Raw genomic sequence first — 18,324 nt, forward strand, 5'->3', positions numbered from 1 at the left:
GGAAGAGGCTAATTTATTTTAAGGGTAAAAAGGTCAAAGGTTAGGGTCATTGTGACTCAAAGAAAAATGGGTTTTGCTTAATAATTTTTGTACTAGAGTAAGTTCCTTGACCAAATTATGTGGTGGGTTTGCATTTATGTAAGAAAAACTATCGATTTTGGACTCTACAGGTCATTGGTCAAGGTCTTTCAAGTCTAAACAGGAAACAATAGTTTTTGGACAGTTAGTTCAGTTCAGAACATCAAAAGACATTGACATTTGTTGGGCAATAATTTCCAGAGTCGGCCTTGCCTTAATAGTGTCTTCATGGAGGATATTAAATACATATAGTGTATCATTGACCGTATTCTTGTTTAAGGCTGTATTGTCTTTTGTTAAATGCTGTGTAACTGGACAGAGTGGACAAGATACATTAGAAAGTTCTCTCATGACAGGGATGAAATTCATAAATCCTCTCCGACACAAGACTTGGTCTTAGACTTAGAAGCCATTTTGTGGGTATCACATTACTTTTCAAGTTGTTGCCTGTAAAACAGGCAAGCATATTTGAGCTAAAATTAAAACCTAACTTCAAGTTAGTTCTCAATCTCACCGTAGAAATTTCTTTGAATTTGAGGGAAAAGAAAATTGTTTAACTAAAACTGCAATTTTTTTTTTAGTGGAACAGTTGCAGTGGGAGTTCAGGAAGTTGTTGAAGTGGAGGATGAGCCCCATAACCCCTAATGTAGTCAAGGGAGCCCTGTCCAGGTCTGGATTCAGGGCCACCAAACGTAAGTAATACAGGGTTTGGTTATAACAGTGCTTACACACTTTTTCACCTCTTTTATCCCATTTTTAATTCTTTCTCTAGAGCATTCTAGGGTTAGTAGTGTCTTATCCAGGATTACTGTTTTTCACTCAGCTGATTGCCAACAGCCAGCCATTTAGAATGCTTCATATACTGTGAATTGATTTATTTAATTTGACATGACATTGAGGTGGAGAATATTATCAAAAAGACAATTTTGTTAGTACTCACATTCTTGGATATGCCTTTAATGGAAACAAGGGTCATGTTGACTTTACAGCTGGATAATTGTCATTCTTTCATTAAAGTCAAGGTAACGTAAAACCACAGAGTTGCAGCAAATAATATTGAACATTGGTGGGCAAGTTCTCATGCGTCTCAAGTCATTTCTTTCAATTTTGTTCCATCCTTTAAATTTGTGGATTGACACATGACTGAGTGGGTTAGGTGCATGAGAGCCAGATGGTAGTTGCCATTACTTGTGACACGAATTCAATTTCTTCTTAAAATAAATTATACCTCACTAACCTGTTTGATCACACACACACACATGCTGCTAGTTTGATCAAAATAAATACTGACATCTCTCACATATTTACCAGAATTATGATGTCTGAAAATTTGGACATGATCCCTTGGAGGATATTGAGATAAACAAAGTATAAATGGATTTTGAGTTTGAATTTGTTTGATGATCTTTATTGACATGTATGACATGATGTAGATTGTTAGTAAACATTTTAGTTTTCATTTGTGTATATTTCCTAAAACTTCTCGGTAGATTTTGTTAGGGGTGAATCATTATGAAGTTAGAACTGTTCATTCTGCAACATGCTCATTTTCTTCTTTGACCTTGGGGTTAAAGTCACAGTCAGAGAAAATCGTGTGTCAGGGTTTTGATTAAATTGATTTCATTTCATTATATTTCCTAAACTTCTTGATGAATTTTGTCCATATATGGGATAAATCATTACAAAACTAAGAAAATTCATTCTGCAAATGCTTGCATGTCTCTTTCACCTTGGGATCGAGGTCAAAGTTGTAGAGATATTGCATTCAGGTTTTATATCTCCTCAGTCTCTTGATTGGTTTTCTTCACAATTGATTTAAATCATTGTAAAGCCAAGACAGTTTACTCTGTGATACTTGATGCATTGACTTTGGGGTCAAGGTTGCTTCTTTTACAGAAATGCTTTGATCATGGGCTTTACCTGTAGGCCCTGGACTTGTTATAAATGTAGGTGGATATGCAGGCCCTGGACTTGTTATAAATGTATGTGTGAGTGTGAGCAGAGGCAGAGATAGATTTTGTTTGAAAGTCTGATACAGCGGTTCCTTATCATGTGAAGCCCCTCTCAAGAGAGGTTACCCCTTTTATATACTGCTCCGGTGGCCTAGTTTTTAGAGCATCCGCCTCGGATGCAGGAGGTTGAGGGTTCGATCTCTGGCCAAGTCATACCAAAGACTTATAAAAATGGTACTTAAAGCTGCCTTGCTTGGTGCTCAGCATTAAGAAATTAGTGTTAGGACTGGTCAGCCTGGTGTCAGGATAATGTGACTGGGTGGGACATGATGCTACATGTCTGCGACATGATGCCTCAGTGTTAGACACACTATAAACTGCCACACTGCAGACATCGTAGCAATATGACTGAAAAATTGTTAAAGCTACGTTAAAATCCAAATCACACACACGCACACACACACTTTTATAAGGCCACCTTGCTAGACAGCCAATTCTGCTCTCATACTTCTCTTTTTATACAGCCATATTTTCATTTAAGCAGTGGGACCTGAGAAGAAGATGACCAATGTACATGTTTTCGTAACCTAAGGTTCATTTTGTAACTTGTCCCAAATTCAGGGTGTTATTATCAGTTTTCAGAAATCAGTATGTTCTTATCAGCATATCAACAGATTTAAACTTAGGATGTTAGACTATACATGTATGATTTAAGAGCAGTGCAGAACCACTGCTAAACATTTCTTTTCATATTTAGTTAAGTTATAGCAAGATGAAACTGTACATTTATATGGCTAGAAATGTACAAGTGTCATAGGCTTTCTGTATTTTTAAAATATTTAATAGAATTATTGTAATGCATATCCATCACATAAATCACCCATCACTGAATTATGATCTTGCACTCTTACTGTTAGTTTTGTTAACATTTGATCATTTTCTAAATGTCAGGATTCATGTATATTGAAATTTAAATGTGATGCTTTAGATAGAGACTTCAGTCAACAGAGGTGTACAAAGTTTTGCTCATCTCTAAGAAAATTGGTCCATCATGGCACCAAGTGTTAAAAAAACTTACTTTTCATTGAAATTCAGTGCAAAAGAAGGTAAAACCTCTGATACATGTTTTGCATATTTAAAAATGTCACTGAAATAGGTATCATCACTCATTAATCTAAATTTGTCCGGAAAATGAAAATTATTTTCCATTCAGGATTGAATCCTTATAATGATTCTAATAAGTTCATCAGCTGTGAATCTCCTGGAGGGAGCTGGAGAAGTAGGGTACGATTTTACATTGATTACACGTTACTATTACTGACCAGATAGAAGCACAGCTGGAGAAGTAGGGTACGATTTTACATTGATTACACGTTACTATTACTGACCAGATAGAAGCACAGCTCATCACTCTAAATTGGCTTTATTGCACATTGCTGACCAGATAGAAGCACTGCTTTTCACTCCAAATTGACTTTATTGCAAATTGCTGACCAGATAGAAGCACTGCTCTTAACTCCAAATTGGTTTTATTGCAAATTGCTGACCAGATAGAAGCACTGCTCTTCACTCCAAATTGGTTTTATTGCAAATTACTGACCAGGTGGAAGCACTGCTCTTAACTGCAGATTGGATTTATTGCCATTTATGGACCAGACTGAAGTACTGCTCCTCAATCCAAATTGGCTTTATTATCAATTGCTGACAATATAGAAGTACAGCTCCTCACTCCAGAGTATTACCAATTGCTGACCATATAGAGGTACAGCTCCTCACTCTAGAGTATTACCAGTTGCTGACCATATAGAAGTACAGCTCCTCACTCTAGAGTATTACCAATTGCTGACAATATAGAAGTACAGCTCCTCACTGTAGAGTATTACCAATTGCTAACCATATAGAAGTACAGCTCCTCACTCTAGAGTATAATGATTGCTGACTATATAGAAGCACAGCTCCTCACTCTATAGAGTATTACCAATTGCTGACTATATAGAAGTACAGCTCCTCTAGAGTATTACCAATTGCTAACCATATAGAAGTACAGCTCCTCACTCTAGAGTATTACCAATTGCTGACAATATAGAAGTACAGCTCCTCACTAGAAATTGGCTTTATTGTCAATTGCTGACCATATAGAAGTACAGCTCCTCACTCTAGAGTATTACCAGTTGCTGACCATATAGAAGTACAGCTCCTCACTCTAGAGTATTACCAATTGCTGACAATATAGAAGTACAGCTCCTCACTGTAGAGTATTACCAATTGCTAACCATATAGAAGTACAGCTCCTCACTCTAGAGTATAATGATTGCTGACTATATAGAAGTACAGCTCCTCACTCTATAGAGTATTACCAATTGCTGACTATATAGAAGTACAGCTCCTCTAGAGTATTACCGATTGCTAACCATATAGAAGTACAGCTCCTCACTCTAGAGTATTACCAATTGCTGACAATATAGAAGTACAGCTCCTCACTAGAAATTGGCTTTATTGTCAATTGCTGACCATATAGAAGTACAGCTCCTCACTCTAGAGTATTACCAGTTGCTGACAATATAGAAGTACAGCTCCTCACTCCAGAGTATTATCAATTGCTGGCCATATAGAAGTACAGCTCCTCACTACAAATTGGCTTTATTGTCAATTGCTGACAATATAGAAGTACACTTCCTCACTCCATATTGGTTTTTATTATGAATTGCTGACCAGTTAGAATTGGCTTTATTATGAATTGCTGACCAGTTAGAAGCACAGTTCCTCGCTTTATTATAAACTGTATTGCCATCCACTGGGTATTCTAATTTTTCTGACTTCTGCCTTTAACTTCAGCTTTCTTTATTATGTTTTTTAATGAGATATACCACATATTGAAACATAGCTATCTGCAACAAAGTGTTGTAGAAAAAAAATGCAATATAATTATAATTAAAGCAAGTCAATTTTATTTGCTGCAGGAAACCATGACTGGTTAGGTTGCTGGGGAAAACACATGAAGTCTCCAGGTTTCAAGGCTCTCAGGGAATTTCAGAAGGTATATTATGCAAAGAGTATATTGACAGTTTTCACTCATGCCTGGATAGTTGCCACATTTCTGAACCCAGTTACACTGTTCGGTGTGTATTTAGAAGCATGGTTTTGGGGTCTTATTTGGAAATGTGTAAAGTTGCCAGCTGCAGAGGGTGTATGAGTGGCAGTAATAAATTTGCAGCAATAGGGTAATCCACAAACTTCATGTTTAAATCCTGTTTCCTTCCTGTGATATTGAATGCTTAGACTCATCCATTGTTCAGCCAACTTAAGAAGTGCACCTGTACCAGTCAGTTTGAATACATGTTGATGCATTTCATATGTATGGAATTGAAAATAATTTTGAGTAAAGAGGGTAGTTGTAATATCAAGTCAAACATAGAGCTGAAATGCATGGACAGAACAGATCGGAAACAAAAGTGACAGATGTGGGTCAGAGTTTTTTCGGCGTCAAATACATTACTTGATCACATAACATTTGGATAACTTTTCTGCTACCTCTGAATCATGCCCAGTCTATAGACGAAGGGAAGCAACTCTTACAGGTTATTTCCCCTCTATACCCACTCAATGGTTTACATTGTGCCCAGATGTACTAGTTTTCACGTTTACTGTCGTACTGTAAATATGGCCACCATTGAATGTATTTAATCTTGCACTTAAATTTCATCATCCATCTTTGGTATAGTTAGTCAAAGTGTTGTTTTATATGGTGCATACAACTTTTTTGTGGATTCTGGTAAATTTAATAATAATTTTGAAATAATAAAATTATAGTACTGTTCATTATTGTCCCGTGTGATTTTGATCCGTAGCATTCAGTTTCACTGGATTAAGTTTTGGGCACTGTACTTTTCACCTATTACACTTTTAGCTCATTTTGATAATGCTGTTTGCATAATTTTATTGATATGAATTTATTGAATATACTTGTTTGTTCCTCTTCTTCTTCATAGAGATGACAAACAAGTGCAAGTAGTATAATTTATTTAAGGTTTTGGAGGAAGGACATAAAAAATGTGTCTACGCATCCAATTTCACATTCATTGGAAATACTTGAGCTGTGTTTTGAAAAAGCAGCTAAAACGCTGAAGAAATGAGCATGCTCCAATGGCAAGGATTTAGACATACATGTCATCGGTGATGTCAAGATGCCCTCAGTACCTCACATGAAGATGCAGAATAGGGCCAGAATATATTGTATTTGTGAGTACAGTAGAGTCGTTGATTAGTCTCATTGGTGATGTCAAGATGCACTGTCTCCTACACACACACATGCAGATGCAGAAACAGCATCAGAGCATACTGTATCTGTGAATACAGTAGAAAACATTGGAATTGCATATGATCAGTAAGACTTAAAAGGCTTTGTTATTATTATGTCGATGAGTAGGAATGGCGTTTTTATTTTGCAAGCCCAGTACCCATCCAATGAGGCTCACAGGCAAATAGGACTATGCCCATGAGTTGTGAAGGCTTGTAATCACTATCACCCCATCTATGAGGCATGAGGGTTGACAATCAAACTTATTCCTCACGTGAGAGGCATTAGTGCAAGTATCATTTACCCAGTCTGTGCGTGGAATTATCAGAAAACATGTTGGACATGAAGATTTGCAGTTTGGCTAATACAGTATGGATGGACATTCCATACAAGTATGGCCTGTACCTACCAACCACACTAGTTGGCTGGACCACAAGGTATATGTCATCTTTGGTACACCATTTCAGCTGCCAGCCAACTTAGTTAACCGTACAAGATGAGTTACGGATGATTATAATGGTCAGGAATCTGTTATCTGCAATTAGTGACCCAGACATCCAGTTGGCTAAACCAACTAATGCAATAGCAATGCATATACCATAATTGGTATGCTATTCCATCTAATGACCAACTGTAATGCACTAGCATTGCATATACCATAATTGGTAAGCCATTTCAAACGATGACCAACCGTAATTCATTAGCAATGCATATACCATAATTGGTATGCCATTCCATCTGATGACTAACCAGTCCAGCCATATGAATGAGATATTTACTAGGAAGCCAACTAAATGACCAGACCAACCATTCCTATAAAATTCTTAGAAAACTGGCATTACTCGCATAGCTGTCTGAAACAGACAAATTAGCCACGTTGTACCAGCATTCCATAATGCAATCATTACCGATGGCATATCCAGTGGACAAAATGCTGATGAATGCTGATGATACTTCATCATCATTTCCTTTTGATGAAGGTAATGAAACGGAAATACCATAACATGCTAATCTGACAGGGGAACTGATGGAATATTGTTGTCAGCAGCGATAGTGGAAATTGATAGGATTTTGTCTCCATTGTCATTGCCTTAGTGGATATAGATGATGATAATCGTCATACAGAATCATGTCACAGTTGTTAAAGGTTGCAAAAGTTACTGTGCATCTCTTGGAGCAATCATGATCCCAGTAGTGCAAGAAGTTCTTTATGTTGAGTCAGTTACCTGCATCTGTATCATCCAGCTGGTAAAAATTCAGTGTACAGAGATATTTTATCCACACTTATCTTGTCTGGTGATGATAAAGTGCATGGACAAGTCTTTAAGACAATGCCTTCGTTACGAACATTGTGTCGACTTCCTACATCTGATGATTAAGACCGCTAACAATTATTACTATTTTTCTATGCACCTCTTGAGGAGGTGAGAAAGCAAGAGGCACAAGAGTGGCCCTTTAAGTTTCAGCATAATTTCCTATCTCTGCTCCTCCCTGTTAGGGAATGTACAAGAGAAGGGAAGACAATTTTAGCCAGAGAATTTGCAGTGGCAGTTCTCAGCAATGGCATGGTTTTTGCTTTTTTCTCCTGGCTACGTGAATTGTAGTCAGTCACAGGCCCCTATTTTCACAGTCTGGCAATGAGAGAAGAAAAAATATCACAGTATCTCTTTCCTGAGGCCTTACGTCAATTGTCAATGATACACTGTCATTCTGGCAACCCACCTGAAGTGTTTGAGACAATCTTTTTGTCAGATTTGGACAAACAAATCTCAGGATGCTATTGGTGATTCAAACTTTGTCTCTGGGTTTCAGGATATCAGATACTGAACCCCAGCACTTTTGTTGTCATACTTTCTTGAAGGAACTTCCAAACGATCCGCTGAAGGGAGATGCTTGTTTTCAAGAAAATCTTGTTTTCTGCTTGTAAAAAAGGCAGTGTAGATAGTACGAAAATTGCACACAAATAGGTTCTACTTGTCAAAGGCACTGTAGATAGTATGAAAATTGCACACAAATAGGTTCTGCTTGTCAAAGGCAGTGTAGATAGTATGAAAATTGCACACGGATAGGTTCTGCTTGAGAACTGAGATAGAGACATGATGAGAGCATGATTAGTCCACATTTCCATCACATACTTCCATATTCTGATTCATACAGTCACAGTCTAAGGCTGGGGCCTTCAACAAGAGTTCAGGATGTCTGCCACAGAGACAGCGTCATACCTGCACAACACATGACGGAAACATTTGTTAAGTTTGGTTCTTGGTTCACATCATACTTCTCTCATTCACAATTCAGGATGGATAATCAGTGTAGAGAAGTCGGACCTTATTCCTTTTCAACATTTTGTCCATCTCTATATTTAACTTATAGTGCATATTAACTTGGCATCTTTGTCCCAACACCATTGGAAGTATAGCTCATGTGTTGGAGATAGGGTCAAACAGTACATTTTTTGGGCGAGGAAGTTTCTTACAGCTCGTCGGCCTATTCAGTGCAGGGGTGGACTTATTATAATGCCAGTTGGATAGCCTACTTACTTGCATTGGAAATGAAATCCATTCTCAATGTCTTTAAATTTGGGTGGAAAGTACCCATGGAAACACGGTCCCAATAATGTCGGACAGTTGTTATGGTGACATGGGGTGGGTGGGGGTTTAGGTGAAAACAATCACAACACCTTTTCCTCATGATAGTTGAATAGCTTCATGGGTCCTCCCAGTATAAGGTAATATTCAAATCCAACACATTCCTGTCTGGCTTAATGTCCTAGTTGACTCTGGATCAAGGGAGGCTGACTGATGCTTGACCTCATTTGTTCTTATTTCCCTACCCCAGAAGCATGGCACTAATGACAATTTCTGCTAATGAAATACAAGTGACTGCCATGAACATGATGTCCCTAGCATCTGTTTGCATGATGTGGCCTCACTTAAGGAGAAAACTGAATCATTGGGTTAGTGGTAGATGCACAGACAGTGCCCACTCTCTATTCATGAAAGCACAGACTTAGACTCAAACATAAATTTGCCACTTTTGCTGGATTCACCCGAGAAAGCTTTTGAGAGTGAGACAATAATCACATGTGGAATCCTGCAGGGATATCACATGCATGTGTATAAACAAATTGTCTCTTGCTGTGCTAAACTAATGTTAGGAATTCGTTCATTTAGTGGAGCAATCATGATCCTACTGGGTTTCTTAGCATTTCCTCCTCTTATTTATTCTCTTAACATGTGCTGAGATAATATATTTCACAGAGAAAGAAATTCTTTAGTAAAGTATGTTTCTCTGATAATACTCACTGATCACATTACACTAACCTCTTGCACCCTTCTTTGCAATGAATGCAAGCATCCTTGAAGGTGTCACTCGTGTGAAAAAGAACAGGTACATCTGTGTTAAACTGGTAACCACCTAGCCTGTAGAAAGGGGAGTTAATCAGTTGGATCTACTTCACATTGTTTATATAGTACATAGACAGAAAGACTATTTTTGTCTGTCTGAGAAGTCTGGATTCGGAATTCACAGAGAAGTTATCCTAACATAATGCGATCAGGTAAACATTATCAGAGAAACATGATTTACTAGAATATTTGCTTTTTCCTACTTAAACTTTTATGTAAACAGCATTTACCAGATCTGTTGGTACATTGTATGATCCACGATATATTGACAGTTGCATGAGGAATATACTCAGATAGAGTTGTTACTTTTTCTAATCTAAAAAAATCTTGATCATCCAACCAGTTTTATTTCCCTCAGCAAATTAAAACAATTGAATAGCACATTATACAACCACAACAACAGCAATAACAAAGGTAGATGAATTCTTCAGGAGTTCTGTTATGATGCATTGGAAAAAACATAAAGGCTTTAAAACTGAAACCTTAAGAATAGTTACATAGTCGGACTATCATTTTCTATGACACTAAAACAAGTTTTAAAACTTTTCATATTTCTTTCTTTTCAGTTAAATCACTTTCCAGGTTCTTTCCAAATTGGTAGAAAGGATCGCTTGTGGCGTAATTTATCCAGGATGCAGGTCCATTTTGGCAAGAAAGAATTTGGTTTTTTCCCACAAACTTTTTGTTTGCCATATGACACTAAGCAGCTGAAAAGGGTCTGGGAAGACGGTGGCAGCAAGCAGAAATGGATTATCAAACCGGTATGCAAAAGTTTCTTCTACATTAAAACATCACAAATGTTAGTCTAGATCATTGTATCATTTGGATCGGTGGAATTTGCCACTTCCATAAAATTAGTGCATATCAGTTTGGTATTCAAGAATTTTAGTATAGTATTGGAACCTATAATTTTGTAACAGGTGTGTGATATGTTGTTGATAAAACAGATATTTGCAATATAATAGCCACCATGAATGTGCTTGTCTTCCCAAACTAGAATTTGTATGACATTCAAACACTGTGCAGTGTTGAAACAAATATGATTAAAAATAAAAAAACTGTAAAACCAAAAACACAATATATCATAGTTTGGCAGTGTGAATATGTGTGACAAATCACATGGTGTCATGATAAAGCATTGTGAATGTTTTTGATGGTTTTGTTTTGGATTTTACAACCAGAAAGTTTCAAATCTGACAAAGTAGATATTGTGTTACATTTGCAGATATGGCAAAGCACATTCTTTTTACAGGCTTTCAATTTCTACACATCTCTATTTCCTTACAGAGCTTCAAAAGTGTGGACACATTCTTTTATCCATTTAATATGTACTTAACCATTATAGAGGTTCTTCACAGTGCTTTCTTTTCACTACAGCTTTGGATAAAGGTTGGCTGCTGCAGTATTGATCATATTTGTTTTGTGGGGGAACATTATCTGGCTTGTAGGAACAGACATGAGTGTAGAGATACGGTTGGTTCATTGTCCCAGTGAATTGCGATCAGTGTGTCTCCCTGTTCCCACATATTTTTTTAATGGTTTGCAGTAAAATGATGGTCAAGCCTGCATGCCCAATAGGCATATAATGGTCAAGCATGCATGCCCAATAGGCATATAATGGTCAAAATTTGGGGGACACGATGCCAAAATTTTAGGGAACCAACTGTCGCGTACTCAAGGCGCAAGAATATTGGTTAGGTTACAGTAGTTCAAGTATCGGGCCATTGTGGGTATGTGAGAAAGCCTGCCATTAGCTTTGGTTCATCCAGGAGTTTTCCTGGATTCATCCTCCACCAGATATACTAATTGTCATGTACAGCCGATCTTGTGCTGAAAAGTGGCATGAAACCCATAACAACCACAGGAAAAGGTATGTCAGTCATATGATTCTGCCCTACTTATTTTACCTGAATGTTCCCATTTCCCTTACATTTTAAAACAAATTAGTCCTACTTTTTTACCTGAATGTCCCCATTTTCCCCCTCATTTTAAAACAAATTAGTCCTACTTTTTTATATGAATGTCCCCATTTCCCCCCACATTTTAAAACAAATTAGTCCTACTTTATCTCTTCTTGTTCACAAAGCGTGTTTCAAAGTTTTCATTATGGTCTTTGAGCCAGATTGAGAGACATTTAATAGTTGTTTTTTTTTTTTTGTAATAATGTTTTAAAAAGAAGGAATAACTGCATATTTTGGAAGAAAGATTCAGATAATGTATATACAGGGTTCCCATGCTATCGGGAAAAAATTGGGTGAAATGATAACTGTTTTCGTGACCGTGAAAAGTCTATGAATTTTACAAATATTGATGAAAGTTGGGAAAAACCCGGGAATTTCTCTCCACAATTTGACACCCAAAACAATTACTTTATTAAATCGTAACTGAACTGATCGTGAATAAAATTTGTCGAGTTTTAACCAGAATATTAGAAGGTTGGATCATTTGTTTGCTTGCCATAAATATGTTAGACAATCCAAACGCTCAGTGGATTAGATTCATTTAGTAGACTTTTTGTTTCACAGGTCAATATCCATATTTTTATTTTTGTGGAAGGTATGAAAACCAGTCTAGCATCACAAGAGGCCAACATGGTGGCGTTAAAGCAGAGCCACTTAGTAGATGGCTAGCAAACTTAAACTTTGTTAAATCGATTTATACCTGCATGAAATCGATATGAAAATTTAAAATCATTATGTCTTTAATCTGCTGAATGATGATAAAACTAGTGCGTTGATGAAATTTGGACTGGTATTAGCGATTTCGATTGCTAGTCGCATGAGAGCACACAATCTCACAACCATTATTTTCAGACATTGTAGATTTTTTTTATGAAAGTCATTTAAATAAAAATACAATAACGAAAAGGCGCAGAATTCTGTATGTTTATTCTGAGACCAACTTCTGGAGCTTTTTTTGTATCACATGACTACCATGTTGACATGTGCTGGGAGCATACGAAGCAGAGAACCAGACTACTCTGATTGATGAATCAGACTTGCCAAGTTTCTTGTAGTTGTTCTTGAAATAAAAATGTTGAGAATTATATGTTCTTTCTGGTTTTTACAACAGGTGTCAGACTTTCATTTAATATGATTGAAATTTTGTACAACAACATTCAAAAGGAGTTTGTTGTTGATATCACTTGACTATTGGACTTCCAGTGTCGTTGTTTGAGATTTGTGAAGTCATGTGACTATTAATGCAAATGGCTAGTACTGGGTCAGGTTTCATCTAAGCTGAGTTTCTTCTGGTCTGTCAGCGGATTAAAGACATAACGATTATAATACTTGCCATTTTTGAGAAAATAAATAATTTTCCTATCGAATTCATGCAGGTATAAGTTGATATAACATAGTTTAAATTTGTTAGGCCCGCTGGTAAGCTGTCTTACAGTGGCGGCAGATTCCAATTTTTTTTATATGTAATTACTTTGAACCCACAATCCATCATAAATGTCCATATGTGAAAAATGGGGTTGGAATATTCAGAGGAAAACCGGATTAGACAAATGTTGAATCTCTGAGATCATCTTTGGTACAAAATTATTGCGCAGTGACTTGTAGCTTGAAGCATTGGTTTCATATCTTAAATGGACTGCAGGAAAAATGGGAAATTGTTGTCCCTTTTATTATATATTAAGAAACAAAAAGAGCCAATGTATCAGTACAGGTTTGAGGGCTGGTTGATTGAACTACAAAGAAGGCAAGTTGATTTTACAGAAAATTTAGCCCTTGTTTTATACAACAATGTATAATTTTGAAGGTCTTTTGTCAAAATTTAAATTAAGCTTTGTAAATGTCTTTAAATAATGAAATTTTTAACGAAATCATCTTAAAAAGTTTAGGTTGGTTGAAAAATCTTGTTTGAGATTTCATTGGCACACACAAATTCAGGATTAAAAGTTTTTCGTTACAAGATAAGATTCTAATACTTTGCATTTATTGCTTTTTTTTCATACTGTGATTGGAAATGTTTACTTTGTATAACATGCACATATATTGCTCTAGAATTCTTTAAAATTAAAGGTTTGAAAGGAAACAAAGTAATTTATGCTCATTATGTTGTTTTCATGGAGCAACATAATGCAGGTCAGCAAAGTAAAGTTAGAATTTGTATTCTGTGCATTGAAATGGCTTTAAATGCCAATTATTAGGAATACAGTCAGATTTGTTCTGTGTGACTCATTGTGGTTTTGCACATGATCAGTTCTTTTCTGACATATTTATTTTAGAGAGTCTTGAAAGAGAAACATCTTCAGTTTGGAAAATGCATGTTTTATAATCCAGAATATTCTTTAATCCCATTCTATGATGGTCATATGTTAACCTTGAAAAAATTAATTTCATCCTGGAAAAAACATGGAAATTTATATTTAGAAAATCGTGGGAACCATGTATATAGGTTTTTATGGCACAGGGGCATAATCCTCAATTTATAGTGCTAACAAGTTTAAGTATCCAAAACAAGGCATACTATATAAAAATAAAGGCAAAGAAATGTAAAAGTTTTTAAATGCAGTCAGATTTTTAAAAATATAATCCACACTGGTCTAAAATGTCCAAGACCTTCATAGTGAGAGCATTGTGATGGGACACACAAGAGGGTGAAATGATGGTTTACATTGCTTGTCTCATGTGACATATAGGGGTGGCAGGGTGCATCAGACCTGTTTTATATCCCTAAGTCCACAGGAGACAAAATTAAGATTAATATTTTTTATGGTGAACACCAGATTTCCAGTATCATTATTATCTGAATTCTGCATAATGTTAAAACTGCCTTTTTCTAGATCAACAGCATTTTTCTCTGTAATTTTTGCCGCAATTTAGATGCATGTTTTTGATACATCATCTGCTGCTTCTGATAATGGTGCAGATAAGGGAAAGATTTTCATGTTATGATAATGGTTCAAGCAAGGGGAAAGATTTTCATGTTATGATAATCGTACAAGCAAGGGGAAAGATTTTCATGTTATGATAATGGTACAAGCAAGGGGAAAGATTTTCATGTGATGATAATGGTACAAGCATGGGGAAAGCGAGGGAAGATTTTCATGTTATGATAAAGGTACAAGTAGGGGAAAGATTTTCATGTTATGATAATGGTACAAGCAAGGGAAGATTTTCATGTTTTGATAATGGTACAAGCAAGGGGAAAGATTTTCATGTTATGATAATGGTACAAGCAAGGGAAAGATTTTCATGTTATGTTAATGTTACAAGCAGGGGAAGATTTTCATGTTATGATAATGGTACAAGCAAGGGCAAAGATTTTCATGTTATGATAATGGTACAAGCAAGGGGAAAGATTTTCATGTTATGATAATGGTACAAGCAAGTTGAAAGATTTTCATGTTATGATAATGGTACAAGCATGGGGAAAGATTTTCATGTTATAATAATGGTATAAGCAAGGGGAAATATTTTCATGTTATGATAATGGTACAAGCAAGGGGAAAGATTTTCATGTTATGATAATAGTAAAAGCAAGGGGAAAGATTTTCATGTTATGGTAATGGTACAAGCATGGGGAAAGATTTTCATGTTATGATAATGGTACAAGCAAGGGGAAAGATTTTCATGTTATGATAATGGTACAAGCAAGGGCAAAAATTTTCATGATATGATAATGGTACAAGCAAGGGCAAAGATTTTCATGTTATGATAATGGTACAAGCATGGGGAAAGATTTTCATGTTATGATAATGGTACAAGCAAGGGGAAATATTTTCATGTTATGATAATGGTACAAGCAAGGGGAAAGATTTTCATGTTATGATAATAGTAAAAGCAAGGGGAAAGATTTTCATGTTATGATAATGGTACAAGCAAGGGGAAAGATTTTCATGTTATGGTAATGGTACAAGCAAGGTCAAAGATTTTCATGTTATGATAATGGTACAAGCATGGGGAAAGATTTTCATGTTATGATAATGACACAAGCATGGGGAAAGATTTTCATGTTATGATAATGGTACAAGCAAAGGGAAAGATTTTCATGTTATGATAATGGTACAAACAAGGGGAAAGATTTTCATGTTATGATAATGGTACAAGCAAGTTGAAAGATTTTCATGTTATGATAATGGTACAAGCAAGGGAAGATTTTCATGTTATGATAATGGTACAAGAAAGGGGAAAGATTTTCATGTTATGATAATGGTACAAGCAAGTTGAAAGATTTTCATGTTATGATAATGGTACAAGCAAGGTGAAAGATTTTCATGATATGATAATGGTACAAGGAAGGGAAGATTTTCATGTTATGATAATAGTACAAGCAAGGGAAGATTTTCATGTTATGATAATGGTACAAGCAAGGGGAAAGATTTTCATGTTATGATAATGGTACAAGCAAGGTGAAAGATTTTCATGTTATGATAATGGTACAAGCGAGGGAAGATTTTCATGTTATGATAATGGTACGAGCAGGGGAAAGATTGTCATGTTATGATAATGGTACAAGCAAGGGGAAATATTTTCATGTTATGATAATGGTACAAGCAAGGGGAAGGATTTTCATGTTATGATAATAGTAAAAGCAAAGAGAAAGATTTTCATGTTATGATAACGGTACAAGCAAGGGGAAAGATTTTCTTTTATGATAATGGTACAAGCAAGGGGAAAGATTTTCATGTTATGATAATGGTACAAGCAAGGGGAAAGATTTTCATGTTATGATAATGGTACAAGCAAGGGGAAAGATTTTCATGTTATGATAATGGTACAAGCAAGTTGAAAGATTTTCATGTTATGATAATGGTACAAGCAAGGTGAAAGATTTTCATGATATGATAATGGTACAAGGAAGGGAAGATTTTCATGTTATGATAATAGTACAAGCAAGGGAAGATTTTCATGTTATGATAATGGTACAAGCAAGGGGAAAGATTTTCATGTTATGATAATGGTACAAGCAAGGGGAAGGATTTTCATGTTATGATAATAGTAAAAGCAAAGGGAAAGATTTTCATGTTATGATAACGGTACAAGCAAGGGGAAAGATTTTCTTTTATGATAATGGTACAAGCAAGGGGAAAGATTTTCATGTTATGATAATGGTACAAGCAAGGTGAAAGATTTTCATGATATGATAATGGTACAAGCAAGGGGAAAGATTTTCATGTTATGATAATGGTACAAGCAAGGGGAAGGATTTTCATGTTATGATAATAGTAAAAGCAAAGGGAAAGATTTTCATGTTATGATAACGGTACAAGCAAGGGGAAAGATTTTCTTTTATGATAATGGTACAAGCAAGGGGAAACATTTTCATGTTATGATAATGGTACAAGCAAGGGGAAAGATTTTCATGTTATGATAATGGTACAAGCAAGGGGAAAGATTTTCATGTTGTGATAATAGTAAAAGCAAGGGGAAAGATTTTCATGTTATGGTAATGGTACAAGCATGGGGAAAGATTTTCATGTTATGATAATGGTACAAGCAAGGGGAAAGATTTTCATGTTATGATAATGGTACAAGCAAGGGCAAAAATTTTCATGATATGATAATGGTACAAGCAAGGGCAAAGATTTTCATGTTATGATAATGGTACAAGCATGGGGAAAGATTTTCATGTTATGATAATGGTACAAGCAAGGGGAAATATTTTCATGTTATGATAATGGTACAAGCAAGGGGAAAGATTTTCATGTTATGATAATAGTAAAAGCAAGGGGAAAGATTTTCATGTTATGATAATGGTACAAGCAAGGGGAAAGATTTTCATGTTATGGTAATGGTACAAGCAAGGTCAAAGATTTTCATGTTATGATAATGGTACAAGCATGGGGAAAGATTTTCATGTTATGATAATGACACAAGCATGGGGAAAGATTTTCATGATATGATAATGGTACAAGGAAGGGAAGATTTTCATGTTATGATAATAGTACAAGCAAGGGAAGATTTTCATGTTATGATAATGGTACAAGCAAGGGGAAAGATTTTCATGTTATGATAATGGTACAAGCAAGGTGAAAGATTTTCATGTTATGATAATGGTACAAGCGAGGGAAGATTTTCATGTTATGATAATGGTACGAGCAGGGGAAAGATTGTCATGTTATGATAATGGTACAAGCAAGGGGAAATATTTTCATGTTATGATAATGGTACAAGCAAAGGGAAGGATTTTCATGTTATGATAATAGTAAAAGCAAAGGGAAAGATTTTCATGTTATGATAACGGTACAAGCAAGGGGAAAGATTTTCTTTTATGATAATGGTACAAGCAAGGGGAAAGATTTTCATGTTATGATAATGGTACAAGCAAGGGGAAAGATTTTCATGTTATGATAATGGTACAAGCAAGGGGAAAGATTTTCATGTTATGATAATGGTACAAGCAAGGGCAAAAATTTTCATGATATGATAATGGTACAAGCATGGGGAAAGATTTTCATGTTATGATAATGGTACAAGCAAGGGGAAAGATTTTCATGTTATGATAATGTTACAAGCAAGGGGAAAGATTTTCATGTTATGATAATGGTACAAGCATGGGGAAAGATTTTCATGTTATGATAATGGTACAAGCAAGGGAAGATTTTCATGTTATGATAATGGTACAAGCAAGGGGAAAG

General features: G+C 35.7%; 1 protein-coding gene across 1 annotated transcript in view; it reads left to right on the forward strand.

Moving 5' to 3' along the window:
• Positions 1-18,324, forward strand: part of LOC149779413 (uncharacterized) — a 142,304-nt gene that overhangs the window by 55,205 nt on the left and 68,775 nt on the right. The window contains exons 5-7 of the mRNA XM_089940073.1: positions 660-770; positions 4,991-5,067; positions 10,301-10,495. Coding sequence (XP_089796199.1) covers positions 660-770; positions 4,991-5,067; positions 10,301-10,495 — 383 coding nt within the window. The remainder of the gene's footprint in view (positions 1-659; positions 771-4,990; positions 5,068-10,300; positions 10,496-18,324) is intronic.

This window comes from Sinohyriopsis cumingii, chromosome 17 (assembly GCF_028554795.1).
Source record: "Sinohyriopsis cumingii isolate HCF-2022 chromosome 17, ASM2855479v2, whole genome shotgun sequence".
In the NCBI taxonomy this organism is placed as follows: Eukaryota; Metazoa; Mollusca; class Bivalvia; order Unionida; family Unionidae; genus Sinohyriopsis; species Sinohyriopsis cumingii.